The sequence below is a fragment of the Thunnus albacares genome, chromosome 23 (genome assembly GCF_914725855.1).
Source record: "Thunnus albacares chromosome 23, fThuAlb1.1, whole genome shotgun sequence".
Lineage (NCBI taxonomy): Eukaryota > Metazoa > Chordata > Actinopteri > Scombriformes > Scombridae > Thunnus > Thunnus albacares.
Window position 1 is genome coordinate 8,939,028 of NC_058128.1, and position 27,044 is coordinate 8,966,071.

The 27,044-nt window shown below is 38.0% G+C and overlaps 4 protein-coding genes across 4 annotated transcripts; 3 read left to right on the forward strand and 1 right to left on the reverse strand.

The window, feature by feature from the left end:
• The first annotated feature begins 29 nt into the window (after window positions 1–29).
• hcls1 (hematopoietic cell-specific Lyn substrate 1) lies at window positions 30–6,909 on the forward strand. Its single transcript, XM_044343723.1, has 15 exons — window positions 30–160; window positions 936–1,019; window positions 1,168–1,241; window positions 2,997–3,120; window positions 3,223–3,333; window positions 3,772–3,826; window positions 3,919–4,029; window positions 4,109–4,219; window positions 4,305–4,360; window positions 5,052–5,121; window positions 5,236–5,390; window positions 5,477–5,629; window positions 5,805–5,976; window positions 6,057–6,125; window positions 6,211–6,909. Exons 2-15 carry the CDS (start codon window positions 936–938, stop codon window positions 6,345–6,347), a joined length of 1,482 nt encoding a protein of 493 aa, XP_044199658.1. The 5' UTR covers window positions 30–160; the 3' UTR covers window positions 6,348–6,909.
• Window positions 6,910–7,000: 91 nt separating this feature from the next.
• llph (LLP homolog, long-term synaptic facilitation factor) lies at window positions 7,001–9,477 on the reverse strand. Its single transcript, XM_044343725.1, has 3 exons — window positions 9,378–9,477; window positions 7,772–8,000; window positions 7,001–7,504 (listed from the first exon to the last, which is right to left on the reverse strand). Exons 2-3 carry the CDS (start codon window positions 7,986–7,988, stop codon window positions 7,341–7,343), a joined length of 381 nt encoding a protein of 126 aa, XP_044199660.1. The 5' UTR covers window positions 7,989–8,000; window positions 9,378–9,477; the 3' UTR covers window positions 7,001–7,340.
• A 92-nt stretch (window positions 9,478–9,569) lies between these two features.
• pex26 (peroxisomal biogenesis factor 26) lies at window positions 9,570–12,150 on the forward strand. Its single transcript, XM_044343724.1, has 6 exons — window positions 9,570–9,952; window positions 10,046–10,186; window positions 10,989–11,305; window positions 11,407–11,547; window positions 11,680–11,778; window positions 11,866–12,150. Exons 1-6 carry the CDS (start codon window positions 9,744–9,746, stop codon window positions 11,958–11,960), a joined length of 1,002 nt encoding a protein of 333 aa, XP_044199659.1. The 5' UTR covers window positions 9,570–9,743; the 3' UTR covers window positions 11,961–12,150.
• Window positions 12,151–13,081: 931 nt separating this feature from the next.
• usp18 (ubiquitin specific peptidase 18) lies at window positions 13,082–19,953 on the forward strand. The gene is made up of 10 exons (XM_044342607.1): window positions 13,082–13,359; window positions 14,871–14,967; window positions 15,193–15,335; window positions 15,427–15,506; window positions 15,600–15,734; window positions 16,787–16,882; window positions 16,964–17,125; window positions 17,204–17,335; window positions 17,626–17,669; window positions 19,477–19,953. Exons 1-10 carry the CDS (start codon window positions 13,302–13,304, stop codon window positions 19,547–19,549), a joined length of 1,020 nt encoding a protein of 339 aa, XP_044198542.1. The 5' UTR covers window positions 13,082–13,301; the 3' UTR covers window positions 19,550–19,953.
• The last annotated feature ends 7,091 nt before the right edge of the window (window positions 19,954–27,044 follow it).

Consider the following 27,044-nt stretch of genomic DNA (forward strand, 5'->3'; position numbering starts at 1 on the left):
TAATTTTTTGGCCATTTCATTTATTGACATCGATGCGCGTTCACGAGCGCAGCACGCGCGTTTACTTGTCGCCCATCCTCTCCTGCACTCCTGCGTCAAGATCAGTTTGTCGTTTATTATCGACCCAAACACGGATATATATAGTCCTGACAGCTAAAAGGTAAAGTTCATTTCTCCTCAAACTAACTCACTAACAGACGTAAAAGTGTTTTTATTTAATTTATCTCTGAATTTCATTAAGGAAGTAAGTCTGATGGGAGGTGGTCTAAGTATCTTACTGTTAACTGCACAGAAGAAATGTTACCTAAACTTAAACTTATAATCATACATGACTTCAGAAATGATGATAAAATTGTAAAACGATGAAATAACAGTTTAATTGGTAGCTGTGACATCAGATTGCATTTATAATGTCTGCAAGTTGCGCAACTTAATGTGTAACCTAATATCAATATTCTGTTAAATATTTTTAGTTCTACAACTGCTGCTGCTACTTCATAGTTAGTAGAAGTAAGAATTGATCAATTCTTAATGTTTATTATACTTCCCTGAGGTTGAAAAAAAACAATTTCAGCTGTTTTATCATAAAGGAATGAAAGATTTGTGTAATTATCACCAAAATATGTTGTTATAACTGTGTTTCTTATGTATGTTTAAGTGTCTTTTTTACAACATGAAGCCATAAAGTTGTGCGTTTCGTTATGGGGAAATGAAGCTTCATGTTGAAAATAACTTCACTTCCTTTTTGAGACATCAGAAAATGGTGGTCAGAGCTTGTTGTGGTTATGTCTTTTTCGGTCATCATGGCAGATGAACAGTGAGCAGAGTTTTTTAATGATTGCAGTTATGAACACACGAAAAGGTCGTAAATCACACTCACATGGTGTCTTCAGTGTGAGCTGTCATGTGTGGCTCACAGTGTTTTATTTCCCCAGATGTGGAAGTCAGTCGTGGGCCACAATGTGAGCATGAAGGTGGCTGCAGAGGGGGACGACTGGGAGACGGACCCTGACTTTGAGGTACTGTATAATTTCAGGAGTTTGACTTTGAGGTACTGTGTACTTCCAGGAGTGTGTGTCACTGAGGGGAAGATATTTGTCAGTGCAAAAACTCTCCTTTTTTTGGATTTTCACACACTTCATTTTCAGAACATCCTCTGTGTTTCAGAATGACGTATCAGAGCAGGAGCAGAGGTGGGGAGCCAAGACCATCGAGGGTTCTGGGCGTAAAGAGCACATCAGGTAAGAGACGCAGAGTCGGTTTCTGGAAATGAAAGATTGAACCTGTCAGGAGATGCAGAGAGAAACGCAGGTCGGCGTGAGTGCTGAGCAGCAACAGGAAGAGGAAGTGAGAGCAGAGCACGAGCTGTCAGGCTGCAAGTCTCTCCTAATATGGAAAATATATGATGATGATGATGACACTTTGACAGAGAGATTTAAAGCACAGCAAGTTCTCACTGCTCACATAGTAACACCATGAATTACGGCAGTGTGACAGTATGTAAGAATATGACGAGATTGCTCAGATTCCTTTAAAGGCCTTTACAGGAGAAGTATTATTAACCTTTATTTCAACAAGGCCGCCTTGAATACAGAACATACAGAAAATAAAAACAAAATGTACAAATTCAAAGTAACAAACAAGAATTTCAGCAAACATACAAACAGAGACAACATTCAAAGACATTCACACTGCACTAAATCTGACAAAAGTCGTTTGAAATGTAAAGGATCGGCTCCTCCGTTTTAGCTTTCGCAAGTTGTTCCACTTATGTGGAGCGAAATATTTAAAAGCCAGTTTTCCAACCTCAGTACAAACCAGATGTTCTTCAAGAACCAGATAATCCTGGGATCCAGTGTAGTGTGAAAGTGATCTATAACTGAGAAGACATGAGATATATGTAGGAGTTTGCCCAGTAGTGTTTTGTGAATAAATAGACTAATGTCGTTCTCTTCTCACTGCAGACTGCCACCCAACTTTCTCATATAATAAACAATGATGCGTCTAAATTTATCTTCAGTTATAAATCTCAGAGTTGAGTGATAGACTGAATCTAGAGGATGAAGTGTAGAGGCAGGAGTGTGAATATAAATTGTGTCGCCAAAGTCCAAAACAGATAAAAAGGTTGTCTGAACAATTTGCTTTCAGTATGAGTATCAGTCATGACATCCCTTAAAGATGTCAAAACAAATCTGCAGAGACGTATTTCATGCTCCCTATAGTGACATTAATAAATACAGTTAATATATGCTATATATATATATCAAATTACAAATGACTGAGCTATGCATGAATGTAAGTGCAGGGTATCGGTATCACTTGTATAAATTATAAGCATATAACAGAAAGCAGAAAGGTGCATCTATGTTACAGTTTATAAAATCAAAAATAATCATTTGTTGATCTACTGAGAACTGATCAACTTAATCATCAATCATTAAATCAAACTACCAAACGTTTGTTGGTTTAAGCTTCTCATATAGTGATAATGAAAGGACTAATCAATCAGACTGATAACAGCTGCGACACTGTTAACAAGTTTTGTCTATTTTATGTCGTTGTAAATTGAACATCTTTAGATTTTGACTTTTGACGAGCAAAACGAAGAGTTTGAAGGCGTCACTTTGGGCTGTGGAAAGTTTTGAAAGGGAATTTTTTTTACTGGTTTATGTCATTTTATGACATAATTGTTAGCTGCATCTTCACTTATCTTCAATTAGATACTTGGAACATACTAGATATGAGTTCACCTTTAAAAGCATCCAATGTTGTGTTATTGTATTTATTTTCCAGTTAATTTTAAAGTTCAAATGTCTGTCTGTGCTTCAGTCTATAAATACATTTGCTTAACTTTCCCTGTTTGAGTATGTCAGTGATTATAAATAGTCAAATTCTAGGTAAATGTGACTAATCTCACTATAATTGTGTATACTGGGGGCGTCTGTGTGTGCAGCCCTTTAGATGTCAGTGTGTTTGACCTTCGTGTGATCTTCCAGTGTTGCAGATCTCAGACAGAAAGTCGCTGTGGAGCATGAACAGGTGAAGAGTAAAGAGCATACTCCCAAAGCTTCATACGGATACGGAGGGAAGTTTGGAGTAGAGAAGGACAGAATGGACAAGGTTTTTTATTTTATTTTATCTATTTTATCTTTTATTCTGCATCCTCTGCTTATATAAACCAGATGCTGAGAGGTTAGTTTGAATGTGTCTCTGACCATCCAGGTGGCCATGGGACACGACTACGTGGCGCAAGTCGAGCAGCACTCTTCCCAGAAAGATGCAGCGAGAGGGTTCGGCGGGAAATACGGAGTTCAGAAAGACCGCGTTGATAAGGTGAGAGGAGACGTAGACTAATCTGCGCTCTGTTTTATGAACCTTTTAACAAAAACAAGTGGGAGAGAGCACATCACACCCATTTAAACATCTTTGAATCGGCTTCCTGACACTAAACATACCAACAGTTAAGAAATTGCAGCCTTTTCCTATAAATATCCAACATCCAACTTCTGTTAATTCCTTTAAAATACATCGTAAGACTCACTTTTTAAATCTTTAACTTTGTATTCAGCAGATTTATTTCATCTTTATTGAATCTCACTGAACATTTTTAGTCTTCTATTTGATGTAATTTTGTTTTTATTCTCATAATTCGTCCTTTTTTGTTCATTTGTCTAAATGTCTTTAAACAATTGGATGTAAACTGCGTTGTATGAAAGCTGTTATACAAATACATTATTATCATTAAATGCAGTCTCTATGTTGTCTGTGCAGTCTGCCATGGGCTTTGAATACAAAGGAGAAGTGCAACAACACACATCTCAGAAAGGTCCGACTCTCTTATAATACAATATTCTCTTTTCGGAAGTTGCTGCCTAACAGAAGTGTCTCATCCAGGATTTTTTCATGACATGGTTTCAGATTACTCAAAGGGATTCGGAGGAAAATACGGTGTGGAGAAGGAAAAAGTGGACAAGGCCGCTTTGGGGTACGACTATAAAGGCGAAACAGAGAAGCATCAGTCACAAAAAGGTGAGTTTAAGTTATAACTATTGTTAATTTCGACAGTTTGCTAGACGTTTGCTTTATTTCGGGTTCTTATTTTCGTCAGATTACTCAAAGGGATTCGGAGGAAAGTACGGCGTGGAGAAGGAGAAAGTAGATAAAGCTGCGTTGGGATACGATTATAAGGGTGAGACGGAGAAACATCAGTCACAGAAAGGTGAGACGACACCCACAAGTGTTTTTATTCTCACTTATCAGAGGAGTTACGGTGCATCGGACTGATCCAGCTGGTCTCTGTTTAGATTATTCAACAGGTTTCGGAGGTCGTTATGGAGTCCAGGCAGACCGCATGGATAAGGTCAGTGTTAGGCCTTCGACTCATTATTGAATCATATTTTTTTTATTATTGTTTATTCTGTAAAATAGTAAAAAAATCTCAATCTCCCAAACCCCAGTTTTCATTTTAATGGGATTCAAATCAAATAAGCTTTATTTGAATAAATGTTGATGTAACATAATTGCCATTATTTGACATTAATATTGATTATTTTTGTCTTCATATTTAGCCTCTTTCAGTAACCTGTAACTTTTACACATTAAATTCAAGCTATAAGTAGTTTTCAAGTATTATGAGGTCATTCAGGTTTGATGTAAGAATAATATTGACACATATAAATATAATAATGAAATATGGATACATATTTGTGCAAAATACCAAGTGTAAGGGTTGACATGTGGTTTATTTGTTGGTGGTTATTATCTATAATTTGACTAAATGATCAATTGACGAATAATTTCAGCACTTGAGCTCATAAGAGATAAGTGAAGTGAAAAGGTGGCAAAAAATTGAAGATAAAGATATAAAAACAAAATAAAAAGCAATAAACAACATTAGCAGCAGAAAATAACAGGGATTTAAAGGTGTACTAATAAAAATCAGCAGAAAGAATCAAGTCATGTATCTTTTAGATTTATTTACAGTCAATATGCTGATGATAATTGACTTAATGAGTGAATATACTGCATCTTTCTCTGTTCTTAACTTGTAGAGTGCAGCGACCTTCTCAGAAATGGACTCCCCTACTTCTGCTTATGAAAAGACGCAGCCGTTAGAGGCCTGTAAGTTCATTTTTTTTGTTCCCTCAACATAATCAATCCCGCTGTGCCACTGTGTGTGAATTGTTTGCCAAGTGCTTTGTGTTCATATTCATTCATTCATCTGTATTATTGCAGCAAGCGCGAGCGCAGGCGCGGGGAAACTGAAGGCCCGTTTCGAGAGCATGGCCAAAGCCTCGGACGAAGAGAACAGAAAGAAAGTAGAAGAAGAGAGAGCCAGGAGGCAGGCCAGAGAGAACAGAGAGCGAGAGGAAGCCAAACGCAGGAAGCAGGTAACACAAACACTCTGCTGTAGCTATAACGAAGAGCAAATAAACTAACTAATGCTCATTATGCGTTGATGATTTGTGTCCTGTAGGAGCAGGAAAGCAGAGAGGAGGAAGTTCGTCCACTGCCTGTTCCGGATGTGGATCCAGAGTACGACATGCCGCCACCAGAAATCCACCACCGTGTGCCAGAGATAGAAGAAGAAGAAGAAACACCAGAGCCAGAGCCAGAGCCAGAGCCAGAGGTGAGACACTCTTGATTTAGATAAATGTTTAAAGGAAATGTTTGCTATTTTGCCAACAGTTTCCAAAATGTTTGAACTATTCCTTTAAGCATCACGTCCCTGGTCCAGGTCCTCATGTTGAAATCTTTCTGGTTTGACATCATGTAACTTAAGATATTCTGTGTGACGTTTCCAGGACGGACCAGTATACGACGAGCCTCCGTCCTTGCCTCCACGCGGCGACGATCTCCTCGAACCAGACGCTCCCCCGCTGCCCGAGAGGTCAAGGGAGGTTGACGAGGAGGATGACGAAGGAGAGTATGAGGAACTTGCTGAACCACCACCACCACTACCTCCTGCAGTGTCAGGTCTGTCTCAGAGTAGACCGTCAGTTAAAATCGAACCTTTTCGCACATTAAATACTCATTATTTTTGTTTTCTTTTACAGGTGGGGACGACGACTATGAAGACCTGTCACACGGCGTCACAGCAGTAGCACTTTACGACTATGAAGGAGGTATGACGCTTCTTTTTTTTGTTACATTTAATAACCATCTCTCTATACACAAGAGGACACGTTCTATGGTTTCTTTTTCACACAGGCGCAGATGACGAGATCTCCTTCAACCCGGACGACATCATCACCAACATAGAGATGATTGACGAGGGCTGGTGGAAGGGCCAGTGTAAGGGCTGCATCGGTCTGTTCCCATCAGCTTACGTTCAGCTGATACAGTGACCGACATGATCTGCAAAGCTTTTGCACAAGCTTCACGTCATTGTTCTCAGGATAATAGAGAGAATTTTGGTACAATATTTATAGAAGCATCACAGCAAATTTGTGCCAGAATTTGTGGCTTCTGATCAGCTGATTTCTTTACTTTTACTGTGTAATATCTCGCTTACGTGTCTGTGGCAGTGAGTATCTGACCACCAAATCCATATCAGTGGCGAAGATTTATACTTTGTAACTGCAACAAACTGATTCATGTCAATAAAAATGCTATACAGGCAAGTTTTGTGTTGTTTTTATGCCAAAAACTTTTATTAGTTATTTCTAATCAGTGTCAATTTACAGTAGTTTTATGGCTGCAATAATTCATTATTGTCTTTTACTGAAATCATTTTACATAAATCTGTTGTCAAAATTGATGATCTCAACCAGACTGTGTGGTTAAAATTGGACTAAATTAATAAAAAATTGTGTTGTTTGTCGTACATAATGCATACAAGTAGACCACAGTTCATCCACATATGATTTTACATATATCTACTGTATGTGGGATATGCATCGATGTTGTGATGTCGATTTCGACCTTTAAGCTCTAAACGGTATGAAACAAAAAATCCTGAAGAATTAACATCAAAATATAGTTAACAGAACAAGTCACATGACCGTAATACATTTCTTTAATCTTAGTACAAAATGATTTAACTTGTAGCAGAGAATACATGTCTAACACCTCTGTTGCTATGTTGCACTTTGAAGCCAGACAGATTTTTTTCTTAAAACTTGTCTTGACGTCAAAATGGAGCTGCTGTTCTGTAAGAATAAACAGAACGACAACAGGCTCTGAGGCACAACCATGAACCTTGTAGTCCACCGAGAGAATGAGATTCAAAAGCAGAAAGTCAACAGTAATCATGTATAAAAGACTACATGAAATAATCCGAGGCTTCTGCGTTTAAAGTCTTTAAGGCAAAGCAAAGATCTTTCTGGTTTCCTTTGCTTCTACCAGGCGATACCCTTCTTCATCTTGCCCTGACCACCTTTCTTTGTCGTCCGTTTGGCTTTCATCTTCTTGGCCTGCCGTTGGCTCATCCATGCAGGATACTGTCCATGTTCATTCAGCAGAGTTTTCTTGCTGCGCTTGCTGTCCATATCCATTTTCCCATCTATAAAAACACAAAAGGCAAAGATGTGAAACGATAGTAAAATAAATATGTGCCAAAAGCAAAATGGTAACATCATGTAGTTACATTTACAGCACTCAATGTCTGCCAAAGGTAATATAACTGTTGGTTGTCATATTCTGAGTGCATGATGTAAATGAATATTATCCTCTGGTGGTGTTTGCAGTAGTAAATGTATAGTACTTTACATCTATGAAAGCTGTTGATTGAATGTCTTTTGGAGCCTGCTGTGCTCGATCTCTCACTCACCGTCGCTCATAGCTTCTGTCATATCAACATCGGCTTGTTTCTTGATCTTGTCAGCCGGCACCACGGTGGCGATCTCCTGCATGTCGCTCATCGCTGCTTCTCCTTTCACATCCAGACTCAGAGCTTGTTTCAGACGGGCCAGCTCTTTAGGGGCATTTTTCTTTCTCTTCTCTGCTCTCATCTTCCTCTTCCATTTACTCCGGAGGCTTTTTGCCATTTTAAGGATTTTCTGAAAAAACAGAAACTGACCAGTCACAACCTTTCTATAGACAATAAAGAGTCAAGGTAGTATGAACACATCTGAATTGATTATGCTTCTTTAAGCATTATGCAACATCCCATATCCATAGAGAAGTAGCTTCACATCATTTTTTCGCTGTAATGTTTCAGTTTTATGTTTAGTCAAGAACTGTATGGAACAAATAGAAATTGTTAGAGTCAAATGGTATAGTTAGCCAGTTTATTAAGTATACATGGCTGCTGGCAGCTAACTTAAACTGTATTAGAGAAGTGTTGATGCAAGTGTATCGTCCTTATGGAGGATGTAGTTTTTTAGAATTTATTTGAATCTTTTCCACACTATTAATTTCAGTGAGAGAAGACAAAATATTAAAAACTCTCAGTGTAGTGCAGTACAATTCAACAACACCAAAAACTACCATAAGATTGAACACCTCTATAAACGGTTTAAAAAAACATGAACCACATTAGTTTTAGTGATATAGACTTAACAAACTGGCAAATGAGTGTTTCTGAAGAGTTTTAACCCCATGACAGAGTGTGGATGGTTTGTCCTTCTTGCTCATTTTAATAATTATGTTACCTTAATTTTCTTATGTTGATCTTAACGTTTCACATAAGTCTCACATCACGTCAACGCATTTGTTACTGTTTGATGATTTACATTGAGGTTTAACACAAATTGGCTTCTATGTAAACTTCAAAGCTGCACCAATTGGTCAATTAATCGATTAGTTGCCAAATATTAAATTAATCACCAACAATTCTGATAATCGATTAATCGTCTGGAATCATTCTTTAAGAAAAAAAGGCCAAATTCCCTTATACCAGCTTATATTTTCTGTTTTCTTTATTCTTCTATGACAAACTAAATATCTTTGGATTGTGACAGTTGAGGACGTCAGCATGGGCTTAGGCAAACAGCGATAGGTTGTTTTAGGACATTATATAGACTAAACAAATGATCGATTAATCGAAAAAATTAACAGATGAAAATAGTCGTTAGTTGCAGCTCGTATCTTCCAATGGCCTTTAAATAAGATAAAAACCAAGGACTTGCTCGCAATTTACATGACCTTACTTGTTCACAAATCAACTAGAAAACACAGGTTAACGTTACTGGAGGTTATGTTGTCTCTTGGATAATTATATTAGATTTATAGATATTAACTCACTACAATGGCACATGCTTAACTAACCGTTTTAGCACATTAACAGCAAAGCTAAGTAAACAGCTAGCTAGTTAGCTATCCAGCTGCTAACTGTTCTTGTCAAAACGCACACCTACACGCGAGTTAATTCAACATGATATAAACTACAAACTGCGAGCAAAATTTCCACAATATAAACAATGAGTGTAACTTACAGAAAACTAGTTTATAGACGGTGAAAATTCTCCGTAGACACACACTGACTGCTCCGTACATACACGTGTTTACAAGATGAAAAAAAAACTACGTGATGACGCAATTTGAAGAAGCTGCAATATGATTGGCTGTCTGAGGCAACGTGAAAACCGTGCCGTCTGATTGGCTAATACGTTCAATCCAGGAACTATTAAGGGATCATGAAACGTAAACAAGAAGTGGAGGAGAGGACAGTGGATAATTCACGCCTCCAAGCACGCTTGTTTTACAAATAGCGTTAAAATAAGCTGCTGAAAGTGAAGCTGTAGCTCGTTACGTTGTGGCTAGTTGTGTTTTCTGCTGTTTTTCTCTTAATTTTGACAGTAATGAGCAGCTCTTGTACTAGTCTGGCTCCTGCTCGCAGCTTCGGCTCAGTCTGCAGCCCTCCGCTCTCTTCTACTTTAGCGGAGATGTTCAACATGCTAGAGTCGGCTGCAGAGAAATTGATGGTCCATAAAGATTTCCAGGCAGCCTTTGACACATGCGACAGAGGCCTGGAGAGTCTCGCCAGCATGGAGCAAGAGGACAACAACAGGTGCCAGTCTGAAGCTCACTCCTTCCCCGAATGCACCACATGTTGCACGACTTTTTTATTCACTCAATGTTTTCTGTGTTTTTGTCTCCTCAGGTGTGCAGAGTTAAAGGCCGGCTTCTGCATCTTAGGGATTCAAGCTCTGGCTGAGCTGAATCAGTGGCATGGTGTCCTCTCCTGGGTCCTTCAGCATTATGAGCACCATGAGAAAATACCAGCTAAAATAATGCAGATGTGGTGAGTAGAGCTGAAGAAGACATTTAAAAATGTCGCCATGGGCTTTGGGAAACTGTGATCAACATTTTTCCATTTTCCAACCATTTTCTGACATTTTAAGGACCAAACAACTAATCGATTGATCAAGAAAATAATCACCAGATTAATTGATAATAAAAATAATTGTTAGTTGTGGTCCTACTTAGCAGATCAACAGAAAATTAAGTGCCAAAATATTATGGTTATCAAATAACTGTTTTGTTGATTTTCTGATTGAATATCTTTAGATTTTGACTGTTAGTCGGGCAAAACAAGCAATTAAAAACAATTACCTTGGACTCTGGGAAATATGATGGGCATTTTTCACTATTTTCTGATGTTTCATATACTTAAAAAGTAGTTAATAATCAAAAATAATCAAGAGATTAATCAGTTATGAAAATTAATAATTAGTTGCAGCTCTAATGGTGAGGAATCTGAGGAACTTTGAGGAAAATCAAAGTAAATAACTTACATTGGTGGTGCAACTAACAATTGTTTTCATTATGGACTATTTTCTCAATTAATCGATTAATCCTTTTGTGTATAAAATGTCAGTAAACAATGGGCATTATAATCTTTCTGTTTTTTTCAACCATCAGTACAAAACCAAAAGGTATTCAAAGTACTATAATATATGACAAAAGAAATAATTCTCACATTTAGGAGGCTGAAATCAGAAAAATGAAACAAACGATTAGCCCTTCTGTCAACTAATCCATTTATCACCTAATTGCATCATCTCTAAAGTACATATTTAATTAACTTTCTCTTATATTGGCAGCATACTTCTTTACTCCAAGGTGAGCGAGCCAGCTGTGATGCAGGAGGCGGCCAGAGTTTGGTTACATTGCCTGTCCAACAGTAGAGTAGCAGGGTTTGGGACCGTTGCGGAGCTGTACCTGCTGCATGTCCTCGTGCCTCTTGGACACACAGAAGAGGCACGGGAGCTGATCACCGGTGAGGTTGGAAGCGATGCGTTCACAGAAGACCAGAAGCAGATGGCGATGGATGTTGTAGAAGAAAAACAGCAACAGAATAAAGGAAATCCTCCTTGCAACCCAAACTCTGAAACTGTTGCTCAAACTGTTTCAACTAAAGGTTAGAAATATCAGTTTAGTCCTGATGACATGCATTAAACCTCCTCACATAAATGCCATCATACATGTTGATAGTTCTCCTAATTTGTTTGTGTTAAACAGGTAGTGTAATCCATAAACTGGAAGGCATGCTCAGGCTTCTCTACAGAAGACTGTTGGTGCCCGGCTCCGGCTCCTTCTCTCTGCGGAGAGTCTTTCTGGCTGCCATCCTTCTCTACATGCTTCTTGTCCGAATGGATCCAGGTGGGATAAAATGTTTTTTTTTTACATCTCAGGCATGTTGGTTACATCACCAGGCCTTGCTGAAAGATAAAGAATTTGAGTGGAAATAAATAAATGGCTGTATTAGTTTTTCTTCCTGTTCTTTGCCCGCAGCTCTTCCGTCTTCATTCATGTGGATTTCCAAACTTCTTCAACTGCTCAAACAGATGTGGAGTGCCATGTTTGCGCCATATTATCAGACCCTCACTCAAAGTAAAAGACTGTAAAAGACTGAAAATCTATCTAACTATATGTTTTATCCATCATTTTGATTCAGTTTCACTTTGCTTTGTTTTGTAGGAGAACATGGTTTAGTCCCTTTTTACCTACGAAAAGCATCAGTCATATTAACAACTTTTATTACTCCAAATATGGACAATCCTAGTAATCTCTGAGTCAGAAACCACTGAGATCAAATATCAATATTACATGAGTGTCCTGGTCAAGATAACAGCAGCACACAGAACATAAAACATGTTTACTAAATGTATGATAACATGTGAAAGGAATAATTAAGGATCAACAAACTAGATGTGATGAAATGGTTAATGTAATACATACTGTGTGTATGTGTGTGTATATATATGTGTATATATATATATATATATATATATATAAATATTTAATACTAATATAGTCTGCAAATTTTATTTTTTAAGGTTTGTGAGAGTTATTCAGACTCCTGTACAACTGGAAAATAGATTCAAATAAAGGGAAACAAATTTTTTAACAACTGCACATGAGTGATACTTTTCTGATATTTTAAAAATGTCTACAGGTAATCACTTCTTTAGGCTTGTGTGTGTGTGTGTGTGTGTGTGTGTGTGTGTGTGTGTGTGTGTGTGTGTGTGTGTGTGTGTGTGTGTGTGTGTGTGTGTGTGTCTATCAGGTATTACTCATGTTGTGGCAACATACAGTCCCTGTCAGATGTTTTGACACACCTTGAATGAGAAAGAGTCTACATTTTTGACTGGTATTGTAAATCTGTTTACACAGTCACATTTTAGGGACTCACCTCCCTTTTTGGGACAAAAAACAAGTCCCCATAATGTGATTTGTTCAATTTTAGGGTAAAGACTTGGTTTTTTCAAATGTCTATTTTTGTCCAAAGATATTCAGTTTATTATCACAGAAGACTTAAGAAACCAGAAATATTCACATCAGAGAGGCTGCAATCAGAGAATTTGGACTTTGGACAATATCACTTATCAAAATAGTTGGTGATTATTTTAATAGTTGTCAACTAATCGATTAATTGACTAATAGTTGCAGCTCTAAAATATAACACTGTAAATGGGGACAGTTTGCATAATAAGGCTGTCAGTATTAACTAAGATTTTGAATGCAGGATTTTTACTTGTAATGGAGTATTTATTAATTGTGGTGTTGTTTCTTTAACTTAAGTAAAAGATCTCAGTACTTCTTCCACCAGACTAGTAATTGATTACCAATAGTTATTGCGCCTGGCGACTCGTTTAAGTTTCGATTCCGGCGAAGCGAAGCGACGCGGCGAACACAGAACTGTAAACCGAAAGTGAACCTTAAGCCGATGTGCCGGGGTGTGTTTACATAGAGAGGTGCGGGGCTTGAACAGCCCATTTCACGATAAGTAACGAAACATATGAACCATATCCTTCCAATAAACCGGTTTATGCAATGCAGGAGGGACAAGTCTTCGTCTGTCCGTCAGACATTCAGTCGGTAAACTGATACCGTGCGAAGCGAAGTCTACACTGATGGGTGCAGGGAACGATAGGCCTTCGTTTTTATTTGATGTGAGGGACCGCCGCTTCGGTAAGTGGACCTCATTTAGTCTGTCTGATGATGATTTTTAATATTAAATATGACTTAAAGCTCATTAAAGCGCTCTTTACAATATAATACAATAACTATAGACTACTGCAGTACACAGTAGTCTATAGCCTGCTACCACTGTGAAAATGAACTTCATAATTACACTGTCAGAGATGTATTGATTCAGTTTAGTTTGAGGATTGCGTTTTATTTGACTGCATTGTAAATAATGTGTGATGTATTTGCTCCTCCATATGATGGACTAAATGTTGGAAAGGCCTTTCAAAGCCCAAAACATTGAACTGAGATAGCAGACAAAAGTAGTCTTCTCAACATAAGTGTGGATATTATTCTTGGCACTGCATCATATGGATGTTTCTAGTTTTCTGGTCATACATCTCTATATAATTTAGGGCTGTAATAGTGTGGTTTCTAAATGTCAAAACAAACATTCACCTTTAGATGTTTTGGTACCACTTCCTGATACGTCACCCTTTATAAAGAGTTAATATCATTAACTAATGCTTTAACTTTTGGGTTGCCAGTTTCTGGAAAATCTTCCTCCAGCATATATAAGGGTCACATGTTTAGTAAGTCTAGTAAGCCATCAAGACAGCAGTTATAAATGTTACTAAGTTGTTGATAATGGATCTCTCTCAATTTTTATTAAGCAATCAACAAAACTTTGTAAGTGGCCAAACATTCTTCCTGATGAGATGAAGTACTAAAAAGACAAAACAAGTTTGATGCTAGAGGAGGATTTTCTGCAACCTGGCAACCCAAAATGTATTCTTATTAATATTGTGTAGTGAATGATTTATTAACCATGAACAAAGCCATTAATTAATGCTTATAAATCCCTTATAAAAGGCGGCTTATCAGAAAGTGGTACTGACATTTTTTCACAAATACTTTATTCTACTTCCTGAAGTTTCTTTGAAAATTCCTGAATGTCTCTAAACCCTCACAGGGGTCCTTACGGATCTCAAGGACCCCAACACCTCTAGAAGTTCATTATGGCTGCTATAACTTAATGATTAAATCAAGATCTCTATGTCCCCGACACTGATCTGTAACGAGTTTGTTTGCGGTCCCATTCTGCAGGACATTTCTCACTGTCTATTACGACATTTTTTATAGGCCTCACAACCAATAAATCCTTCATGTGAGTTACACAGCGTCAAAAGCAAAATACTATGCCTCGGATCCCTGTAAAATAAACCTGCTGTGCATAGAGTCTTAAACCAATAAACCAAGCATGTTTTTCTTGTTTCTCTTCTATAAAATGACTGTTTATTTGAATAAAATATAAACATGATGTGGGTGTTCTGTGAAGCAAGACTTTACTGTTACATTTTTATCTTCTGTTTGCATGCGATGGCCCACTAGCATTCTGGGCCTCTAGGTGGGCACCTGGTGGTATAACCAGCCATGGATAACAATTTCTGGTTCAAGTTATCACAGACAGAAGATAAAAAGTGTTATTTAACCTTAATGTTGGTCTGTCACAGGAATGAGAGGCCTCAGCAACTACCGTTTGTCCTGCTGTGTGAACACTTTACTGCAGACTTTTTCTGCCACCTGGGAGCTAACAGATCTACTAGACAAGTAAGAACACTGATGTTATCCCAGATTTCAATACAATTGTGATTTCCAAGCCGTTTTCTAATGCTTTTGATGTTTAAAAACCTCAGAAATCCAGTTAAAGTGATATTTTTTTTTAAAGTTCTATGACCTTTTGGCTTCATGAAACCATCTCAAAGACTGGACACAAAACTGCTTCACTCATGTACCAAAAAGTGATGATTAACTAGGGTTTTTGGATTGCACAAGGTGGGACGCTGCTGGTGAGAGAACAGACAGCTGTAATGTCCCTCAGCAGCTTAAGAAAGTTCTTGTGGCCATGCGGAGTGACCTCCCTCAGCCAGCTAACCACCATGACTTCTTGCACTGTCTGGACAGAAACTATATTCGACGTAAGAGTCACAAAATTGCACAATAATGCTGCATATTTTTAGGGTTTAGTGGGTTTATTTCACAACTTCTGACAATGGAAATGTTTTGCAGTTAGTGTGCAGCATGACGCTGATGAGGTGTTCCTCTCCATTCTGAACTCCATGCAACAGCAGATGGATGACAAAGCACTGGTTTGTCTTTGCCATGAAAGTAACCATGAATTTTTTCAGTTTTTTTTAACTGTAAAAGTCAAAATCATCTACAAAGTTTGTTTTTCCTGCCAGGCTCTTGACATCCAGAATCTGTACAAGATTTCAGAGGAGACATACCTCGAGTGTTTAAATTGCAACTCCGTCCAGACTCTGGCCACCTACCAGCTCAGCCTGTCGCTACATATCAAGGAAGATCACAATTCTCTGGTGCAGTCTCTCTTTTGTTTAAATGTGGATTGTTTTAAAGAAATATTTTGACATTTTGGAAAATGGGCTCATTTGACAAGCAGTTCAGTTAGATGAGAAGATTGATATCAATCATGCTTGTACGCTAAATATGATTCTACTGCCAGCAGCTGGTTAGCTTAGCTTAGCATAAAGCCTGGAAATAGGGGAAACAACTAGCCTGGTTCTGTCCAAAGGTAGTAAAACCTGCCTACCAGCTCCTCTAATTCTCACTCTTTAAAACATTATATCTTGTTTGTTTAATCCGTACAAAAACAGACATGTAAAAACAATACATACATACATACATACATACATACATATATATATATATATACATAGATATATATATATATTTACACCTTGTCATTTGGCAGATGCTTAAAACAACTTACAATTGAGGCAAGACAATTTAGTTTTAGAGGACAGTGTCTCAAAAAGAGCCGTGGTACAAATTCTCAGGTCACTGAACAGGTAGATGTGCAATGAGAATGCAATGTTTTTTAATTAATAAAGTAAGAAACGACTTTAAGTACACAAGTGCATAAGAAATACCATAAACAGCAACAACAAGGTGCTACAAGGTTAAATGGGCTCAAGTGTTGAGGGGTTCACGAAAGAGCTTTTACAGCCGAGGATAACAAGGCTCCACAAAGTCATTCCTCCCGGGCGAGTAGTAGTCCCGTCCCTCACCACAAATTGTCATTTCTACACTTGTTGTTTTTATATGAATTAAACAAACAAGATAAAATATGTTAATTAGTGAGCTTTAAAGGTGCTGGTAGGTAAATTTTGTTATTTGGACAGAGCCAGGCTCGCTGTTTCCCCCTTTTTCCGGTCTTCATGTTAAACTAAGCTAACCGACTGTTAGCTAAAGCCTTATATATAGTGAGCAGACATGAGAGTGGTATCAATCTTCTCATCCAACCCTCAGCAAGAAAGCAGCGAATAAGTGTATTTCTCACAATGTCAAACTTTGTGTTAAACTTTCCCGAATTAGAACATTAAAGTATTTCTAACATGAACCATTTCAGGAAGGCTGCATGAGATCCTTCTTTGAGCACCAGGAGCTAAGCGGCATAGATTGCTGCTTTTGTGCTAAGTGTGGAAAAAAGACTCCATCTAAACAGGTAATGTTTGGTTTAAATGCTTCCCCTAAAAATATATAAGCCAACATCGTCATCAACTTTTGCATCTTTTCTCTTTTTCAGGGAGTCAAACTGACCTCCCTGCCTCCTATCTTGTGCGTGCACCTGAAACGATTTCGGAATGAACGTGGTTACACCCGAAAACTTGGTTGCAGAGTCACTTTTCCAGAAACCTTCGACCTCTCTGAGATCCCTCGTGAGGCATTCTTAGCAGACTTTGCCCAGGTATTTGTAGGTCCTGTAGAGTATCTGTATCTGGATATTGTGTTTTTTTGTCATCTAAAAGATTATTTGTTCTTCCAGAATGACTGCAAGTACACTTTGTATGCAGTGGTAGTGCACTCTGGTAGTGCAATGTTTGGGCACTATACTGCCTACGTTCGTGACAGGAGAGAGCAGCGCTGGTACTATGCAGATGACAGCCATGTAGGAAAGGTGGGTCCAATCTGAGAAAATCTCTCTCACAGTTCATTTTTGGCCTTTTACTCATTTAAGACTCTGTTTAAAATAACTTTGAATTGAACGCTCTTCTTAATCAATCAAACTAAATAGTTAGAGCTTTTACATAAATATCTAATTTTATGTAATAATTTTAGTTTATGTTGAGAAATTTGTGTATGAAATGTCTGATCTTATGTCCTCAAGTTTTCCCCTAAAGAGGCATTTTTATTTTACTACAATTCTACAGTATTTGCGATTAATCTGATTTGTAATCTAACACACAGGCCTCCTGGGAAGAAGTGCAGTCAACATATGGAGGACGTGGCAGGTAAATTGTTAAACATCCAACAGTTTGAAATTTTATGCGTCTTCTGAATACATTTTTGTTCAAACAAGGACTGTGGATTTTGTCCTCCATCACTGGTTAACATTGTTAGCGCATTTGAACGGGATCTTTAAACAGCCAGTATGAACAGGAGGAATGATTACAGCGAGCAAAACCTGTTTCAATGTCCATGTGCGTACCTGACTATTGTTTTAAGACAGACTTAAAAAACTGTGAACTTCTCCTTTAGCAGTTTGGGGAAGACCCCTTCCTGTTTCAATATGACAACACAACCACAAAGAAATAGTTTTACCAGTTTGATGTTGAAGAACTTAACCGGCCTGCACAGAGCCCTGACCGCAACACCATCCAACAACTTTGGGATGAACTGGAATGCCAAGTGTGAACTGGGCCTTTTTGCCCAACATCAGTGACTGATGGTTCCTCAAATTCCTGCAAACAAGTTCCAAAATCTCATAGAAAACCTTCCCAGGAGAGTTGAAGGCTATTATAACAGCCCATTAATGTCCATAGTTTTGAAATGAAATGTTCAACAATCATATATAGGTGTTAAGGTTGGGTATCCGCATACTTTTAGTGATTGTTTATATTGTGTATATTTCTAGATATGATGTTACAGGAGGATACACTCCTCATCTTTTTGTCCTCTACTTAATGATGACATTTAAAGTTTAAAGCTGTCACCACTTAATATGTCACTCAGATTGAATAAAATTGTAAATTTGTAGGTGAGGTGGCAGTTTGCATCTAGCCAGAATTTTGATTCTGTTCTTAGCTTGACATTTTTGGAAATACATTCACTTTCTTCCCAAGGCTTAGATTAGAAGATTCATACCACTCATGCGTTTGTCTGTTCAGTTGGAAGCTGGAGATGTTTAGCTTAGCTTAAAAGATCGTAACTTGTGATTTTTACACTTTGGTTTTAGTACGGATTAAACAAACAAGATATAACATGTTAATTTGTGAGCTTTAGAGGTGCTGGTAGGTGGATTTACCTTTGGACAGAGCCAGGCTAGCTGCTTTCAGTCTTTATGCTAAGATAAGCTAACTGGCCATAGCTTCATATTTACTGTATAAACAGGAGAGCGGTATCAATCTTCTCATCTAACTGTCAGCAAGAAAGCGGATAAATGTATTTCCCAAAATGTCAAATGCTTACCTTTAATTTTGAGAAGGATAGTGTGTAAAAACATGCTTGAGAGTTGTCTGAGCTTCTGATGCAGAGAGCTACTCAGACTTTTATCTCTTCTCACATTAACAAGTCAAATTCTCTGCGTCCAGGTACCACCTATAAAACTTTTTTCTTCAACTAAGTTTGAATGCAGCAACTATGCCTTTAGCAAAAAGTAACAAAAGAAATCACATGACTCCCATTTCAGCCTGCTTAAACTGGCCTCCAGTTGCTTTTAGGGCTAAATTTAAGATTTCTATTATTTAAAGGCTTAAATGCTTTGCCCCTGCTGATACTGTGGAGCTTTTATCTGCCTACATGAGGAAACAGCCTTAGATCTTGAGAAACAAAGCCTTATTGTCTGCTCCTCGGTCAAGATTAAAGTCTTAAGGTGACCGTGTTTTTGCCACGAGGGCTTTCAAACTTACCTTTTTACAGAGGAAATCCGCCTCGTCTGTCTTGTGGTCATATCTGTCAACAACAAATTGCTTTTGCCTTTTTAATCCCTGTTTACTTCATTGAATTTTCTTAATTTGTTACCTTTATGCCTTTCCTGTCACAGCTCTGTGTAACTTTGTTTTTTTTAGAAAAGTAAATCAATTGTGGTTATCTTTACAGAGGAACAGCATACATGCTAATGTACAGAAGAGGCTCGAAAGAGGGGGGACAACAACCTGGATGTTCGGGCTAAAAGGATGGATGCAGATGAATTAAAGTGGGGACCAGGTGCAATAGATAATAAACATAGGAATTTTAAGTGATATGTTTGAAATAATTTATTGTAACTTTTCATTTTAATGTACATGGTGAATTGTTCTATATTTAATGATTTTTCTGACCTCTTAGAGCTGCATATAGGACACCAGCACAGTAATATTTGCCAAATACCAGTAGGTGGTGTTGAAGACTCAAAACACTGCGGGTGATTCACAGTCAGACCACACACTGTGAACACGCTGAATGATACTAGTGGTTGGTTTGAAGACAATGCTTAGCTTACTTATTCACTGTTTGGGGGGAAATACCTGCATTACGACTAAGTGTTCTTTTTCCTGACACTGCTTTGTAATATATGAGTCACTCATAAAAAAACAATGAAGTCATTTTTTTTTCATTTCAGCTGCCAAAAGCAGCAAAAAATAATTTTCAGCATCCTCAGCTTTTTATCTGGCATTGTAGCTAATGTTTGTTTTGTTTTTTTTTTGCTTTTGTTGATAAGTTTATTCTCTCTGTCTCTCTATCAATGCACAAACACCAGCACATTTCCCATCACCTGAGCTCAAAATGTATTTAACATACTGAAAAGTTTTTTGTACTGCACGTCTTTATACTTTGAATGCATGTAGGAAACTATCTTGCTGTAAAAAGAGATTTAAAAAAAAAAAAAGTTGCAGTTGCAGCCACAGTGCGCGGTATAGGCTGTCAGCAGAGCCTCTAAAGTTCCCACTCACTTCGCCAAGAGTCGGGGGACCGTGTGAAATGGTGCCTGTGTGCTGCAGAGCTTTGACAGAATGGAACATGTCTGCACAGTGCCACAGGCAGCAGGCCGCATGCTTAGTCATCTCGCTGCCATGCAGCACAGTACAGCTTTATGTATAGGGGGTATCTCCCTCCCACAATCTGAGTGAAAAAAAAAATACAGAGATGTGTACATTATGTCTGAGTCTGAGTCACAGATATGGTCAAGCGTTGCACATTGAACTTGTGACATGAGATCAGTTATAACACGTGTAACACAACTTTTAAGAATAAAACTAGTGTTACAGGTAACGTAACACTGTTGCTGCATTCAAAATTTAAAGTTTCAAGTAAATGTACAGATGTAAAATAACAAAAGTACTCATAATGTAGAATAGCCCCATTCATATTATTGGATTCTTATTACTAATTCATTAACGTGTAAGCAGTAGGGCTGCAACTAATGGTTATTTTCATTATCGAGTAATCTGTCAGTTATTTTCTCAATTAATTGATTAGTTGTTTGATCCACAAATTGTCTGAAAATGGTGAAAAATGTTTCAGGTTCATCAGGTTTCCCAAAGCCCAAGAACGTCCTCAAACGTTATCAAACCGCAAGACATTCAGTTTACTGTCATAGAAGTTTGAGAAGCTTGAATCAGAGACTTTGGACATTTTTTCTTAAAAAATGGATCCAAATGATTAATCAATTATCAAAATAGTTGTCGATTAATTCAATAGTTGGCAACTAATCGATGAATCCATTAATTGTTGCAGCTCTAGCAAGAAGCATTGTACTGTTTTAGCTGGATAGGTGGGGCTAATTTCCCTATTTTTTATTGTGTTGGGTAGTTTAATCTACAAAATACATTATATTTTATTTGTTGATTAACTAAATTTGTAAGTAATTTGTACCTAAAGCTCTCAGATAAACGTTGTGGAGTAAAAGTACAATATTTCCCCCTGAAATGTAGTAGAGAAGAGGTATAAAGTAGCGGAGTATTTGAGTAAATGTTTTTAATTACTTTCTCCCACTGCATAATAAAAGGCACATTTGGTATATGCATCCCTAATAACCAGATTGTCCTGATTGTGAACAAGTAGGTCAGCTGAAATTTTAGATTATTTCTACAACACGAGACGAAAAACATCACAATTGTGGAATACGATAACGCCTCAATTTTCAAAGAACTGATTCTTCCCTTTGTAGGGTTTTAATTAATTATTCATGTTCCAACACCATGTGTCAAGTACATTTTAGGTGAGCACCTGTCCAGCAACACCCTGACATTGACCACATCACAGGCACCAACAATGCGGTAATACGACATTGCTAAAGCAGTGGAGCCTCGGGCCATGCGTAAAGTCTGACTGAACGTCTGGACGTCTTCTCAAGCACGAGTCACACATGCATGAGGTCTTTGTCACTATTGTTTGAGGTTGAGCTCTAACCCCTGGATGTGGTTACACAGACACTTTATAGTAGATCATAATCTCTGCAATTTAGTTATAGCTCTTTATCTTGGTCAGGTGTTAACCAGTCAGCCAAGGACACCTTATATTGTATTATGTTGCATTTCTCCAGCAGCGATAGTGATTGACACTATAAACCAGTAAAAACAAGTGGAGCAGCTATGGTGTCTTTGTGTGACCGCAGTCCCAGTACAGGCTATAGCAGCAGGGGTGATATTCCTGAGGCTTTGCAGTGTGGCAACACTTAACTGTTTTCTTTGGAGAGTATGTAGAGGTTCATTAATGCTTTTTAGACAATGTTGATGTGTGTTTACCAGTTACTAGGTGAGCACACCACTGTGATGCATCGAGGAGAAAATGGAATTTGGCTATTTGAGAACCACTCTTAAATTTTCCCCCTTTTTTTTCTTGAGGAGAGGATTTCACAGGCTTAGATCAATGCATTTGCCTGACTTGAATTGTTTTAAATGCCACAGACAGCTTGCAAGTATTCCAACCACTTGACTATTTGAAAATGATCACCAATAGTGTCACTTTATGTTTTGCACTAGCAGTGACAGAGCGAAGTTGAGACTGGCTGGCAAACTCTGCAACAGTTACAAAGGTTGTAATCCCCTCATTTTACACCTTTTTAGGCTGATTATTTTACCCCCAAAATGATTGCCATTACCTTTATACAGATACTGCACATTGTCTTTGGATTCATTAATGTATGAGTAAAATGTAGCATCTACCAACAAAATGTGTTTTTAACTAGCTGGTTTAACAAAATAAGCTTGTTTTGCTAGTTGTGTCTGTCCATTTACAAATAATATTGATATCAAAATCAATATACCATTTAATACATTTGAATGTGATTCAAAGGTAGCTCAACCACACCAAATCACCAGAATTTTACAAGAGTCGAAATCTAAGATGACAGTTGCTGCTAATTTGCTAAGCTAGTTGCTGTTAAGATGGAAGTTACTGCTAATTTGCTAAGCTAACTACTGTTAAAATCAAAAGCTAAAATGGCAGTTACTGCTGGTATTCTAAGCTAGCTACTGTTAGAGCTAAAACAGGGTTGAGTTTTTACTTCAGCTTGAAGTGAGATTTGTTCCAGGATGAACAAATCTTACTGTTGACCCACTAGACTCCAGATATTATGCATATTTTTCTTCAAAACATAGGATAAAAAGATCTATGCTGTAAAATTTTACAGAGGAAATGAAGACGAAAAGTTAGCGTGAGAAAAGGCATTTGCGGTGTGAGATTGTGAGATCTTTGACCATTGCATGAATCTCACAGTCAAAGTGTGAGATTTGGCAGCTCTGGCTAAAATGTCAGCTAGAGTCAAAAGATAAAATGGCAGTTAGCTGCTAGTATGCTAAGCTATCTACTGTTGCAGTTGCTGCTAGTATGTTATGCAAACTAAGTTTAGCTTTTTTTCCCCTCCATCATTATTGGATTTAGCTACTGCCTCATTTAGTTATGTGGAACAACATTTACCAAGAAGTTGTTTAAATGGATATTTTTCAAATACAAATAACATCTCCAAAAGTACATTTAGTTTCAACCTTAGCAGCTATCTGTATCTAGCTATCACCAACTAGTTTTCACTCATGACTCAACAACACAGCCAGAGTGCAGTAACAGTGGTTTAACTTGGTTCTTAACCCTTTTTTGTAACTCTTTTAACCAAATAGTTGCTTTATATGGTAATGTGGAGCTGTCTCTTTCATTCAGAATTTACAGGTTCCGTATTCTGGTTTTATTTTCAAAGCCCTAAAAAGGATGCTTGTCATGCACGTCTCTACACAGTTCCCCTTTTTTCTGTTCAAAACACAGAGTGAATGGTGGTTGCCTGTTAAACTGGCTTATTGGAGGAATGCTCCATTGTAAGATAAGTGTGTAAGAGAGGATTTTTCCCCCTAAATGTCAAAACTGAGACCCTTTAACAAGCCCTGTCCTGACTCTCCCTCATAATCCTATATAACCTATCTAACAGCAAATCTCTGGATGCTTCAGGGGTGGCAAGCCAGCTTGCTGCAGCTATCCTTTGGTTACATAATGAGGTTTCACATAGGAAATGATTCTCTTTCGCTCTCTGCAGGCCTGGTGACCATGGAGAAGTCTGCTTTTGTAAATAGCAAACAAGAACTGAAGGCAAATGTCTGCTGCATGACTTAGATTTTTCCTCTCATATCAAAAAAAAAATTGGTAAATCAGATAAAGGAGCACAGAACTGAAAAAAATATCAGCATATTTCTTAATAAAAAGGAAATCCTGCGTAATTTAAATGGCCTAAATCCAGAAGTAAACCCTATAACTTTAGCCATCCAGGAAGACATTTGTTTTGATTGGTAACATATTTATCTCCAATTTAAAGCTGTTGGCTCATATTCATGGCGTTGAATTCAAGTAAGTGTCTCAGATGCAATAATCTGTGTCGATTTCTTATCTTAAGGTGGTTTAACTAATGTGGGACAGTTATAAATGTTCTTAAACTGGTGAAATATGCATTTAAGCACATTAAATGTGCAATACCAAGTTTTTCAGTGGTCTTGTAATGCTTATTTTTGGGCACATTGCAAGTTATTACTTAATTATTACTAATATTAATAGAATACATAAGATAATTCATTACTATACTATTTATAGCAGCAAAACATTGTAATTACTGAAATGACCAAACATGGGCATGCACGTTGGCCTTGATTTTTATGGACCAAATGAGTTTTTATTGTATGAATTATGGTGATTTAGACCTTTCAGTCTCCCAGTGTGTCCCAGATTTCAGCCTGAATTGTCCTACATTAGGAAAGGCTCATAATCTGGGAGAATTTGGCACAAGTAGCACTTTTATATTTGCCATTTCTTCTCCGAGTGTGATATTTGCATTCTCTTTTCTGATATGATTAGAAAACACCTTGGGGATTTCAGAATGGTATTGGGTACGGATGTAATGTGTTGGCCTCATGTTGAAATACATTGCTTAAGTGCCAATTGCAAAAAATGTCCCACATTACTCTAATTCACCCTACATTGCTCTGTGAATATACAGTATACTGCAATGATTTCAGTGGAATTTGTAGTATTAGTGGTCGTGTCGAGGAAAAAGCTTTATCTTTCCCCAGTGAGTTCATAAAATCTCCTTGCATAAGGGGAGAAAGGGAGTCTGGTTTGACACAAAGTTTGCCTCTCTTCACGTGTTCACTTGTCCTCCCCGAGATTCTTGGCAGTCTGAGTGTAATAAATAGAACATCTGCTGAGTTTTCTAGGAAAAAGGATGTTGAACAGTCAAACTGCTATAAGCGAGCAGCAAAGAAAAAGTGCTTCAAATTTGGTCTGGTTTGGTTTGGACCCGAGCTGCACTTGGGGTTGATTCATTTTCATTTGAGTCGACTCAAAATGGCAAGTGACACTGCTACTTAGTGACTAATGATATTCAGTCTCAGTTATTTTTCAGGTAATTTATGTTTATTATGATTTGGCTGAACAGAAAATGAGTTGACTTTCTCCCAAGAGGCAGCAGGTTCTCACAGAAGGTGAACTGAGGCCCCTTGGTAATTGTGGTCATGACATGTAGGGATATATGACCTTATGCCCTACCCTTGTCTTCATAGTTCTGTCATTACCCTTCAGTCAGCACCTTATCTCAGCTTCTTATCATCAGAGTCAGGATCCAGGTTAGATCAGCCGCCGTCTCAGGAGCCGAGCCACTCAGGTTACCAGTGAAATGGCTTTACTGACGGGCTCGGGTAAAGTGTCTGTCATTCTCTGAGCTTCCTGCCTCAAAGCCAGCTCCTGCTCTAACATGTACTCCGCCATGTTCGTACACCTCCACGCTGGTGGCCCCACCACTAGTACCACCCGTCAGAGGTGGAAGAAGTATCAATACTACAATGTAAAAATACTTAACTGCAAATAAAGGTCCTGCGTTTAAAATCCTACTTAAGTAAAAGTATAGAAGTATTATCAGCTAAATTGACTGAAAGTACTAAGGTAAAAGCACTACTTTTTCGGAAAATTGGGCTGTAATATACTGTTTATTAAACACATTTAACAAAGTACATTGTTAATACCAGTGGTGGAAAGTAACTAGGTGCATTTACTCATACTGCACTTAAGTACAACTTTTAAGTACTTATACTTTACTCGAGTATTTCCAGATGATGCTACTTTATACTTCCACTCCACTACATTTCAGAGGGAAGTGGTTTCCAACCTTTTTGGTTTTTGATGTCTTACAAAAAGCAGTGTGTAGTCAGGGTCACATTTCAGATGTCTATGAGTTCTTAACAGCTCCAACAAACAGTGATTTTTCCCTCTAAACTTCTCACATGGTTTAATTTCAATAAATGTTCAAATGATCCAATATTTCACCAAAAATCAAATATTTCCCTCTGAAATGGAGTTGAGTGGAAGTATAAAGTATCATAAAATGAAAATACTCAACTAAATTACCTTAAAAATTGTACTTAAATATAGTACTTGAGTAAATGTACTTAGTTACATTCCACCACCAGTATGTGATATATTGTTTTTTTTAATTTTGGTGCATTTATCAGAAGCTTTGCATCAGTTTTAGAAAATGATTGCCACTCAAAACACAAAGCGATAATCAACTCTTGTTGTGACTTTGGGAGAAAATTCATCTAAGCACAACCAGATAGTTATATAATAAATCCTCATCTTCACATGGCGTCCATTAAATTAAAATCCCTCTCTGCCGGTCTCTCAGTATACAGGAATGAATGGAATTGCACCTTGAGGCTAACCGCTGCCTCACCGGTCCAGCTCTCAGCTAGTGATAAGCTCACAACAACCTGTTAACTGCTGCAGACACACATTTCGGCTGTGCTTGTGTATGCATGCCAATCAGTTGCTACATCAGCGCGCAGGTTAATGATTTGTACAGTAGGTGCAAAACTTGTGACGGGAGACAAACAATGTGTTTTTTTCACTTCTCTCCCGTCTTCTTGGTGCACCTTGCCATGTTTAAGAGACTCGACCTGAGTTCTGCTTTTCGCTCACTCTGTAATGTGGGCTGGGCACCTTGAGAAGTGAGCTATCCATTGTCAAACCTCTTTGACCTGCTCTCTCCTTCAGCCTCTCCTATTTCCGCACAAAGACTCTCTAATGCCAGGTAGCTGGCGCTGGCATTCCTGTTGCATTCCACCATGGGGAAGTTGCTGGGATCAGGATGAAAAATGCCTGAAACAAAGGCCTACTCTCATTCACAGGGTTTAGGGTTCTGTGGGAAAGTCCAGCCT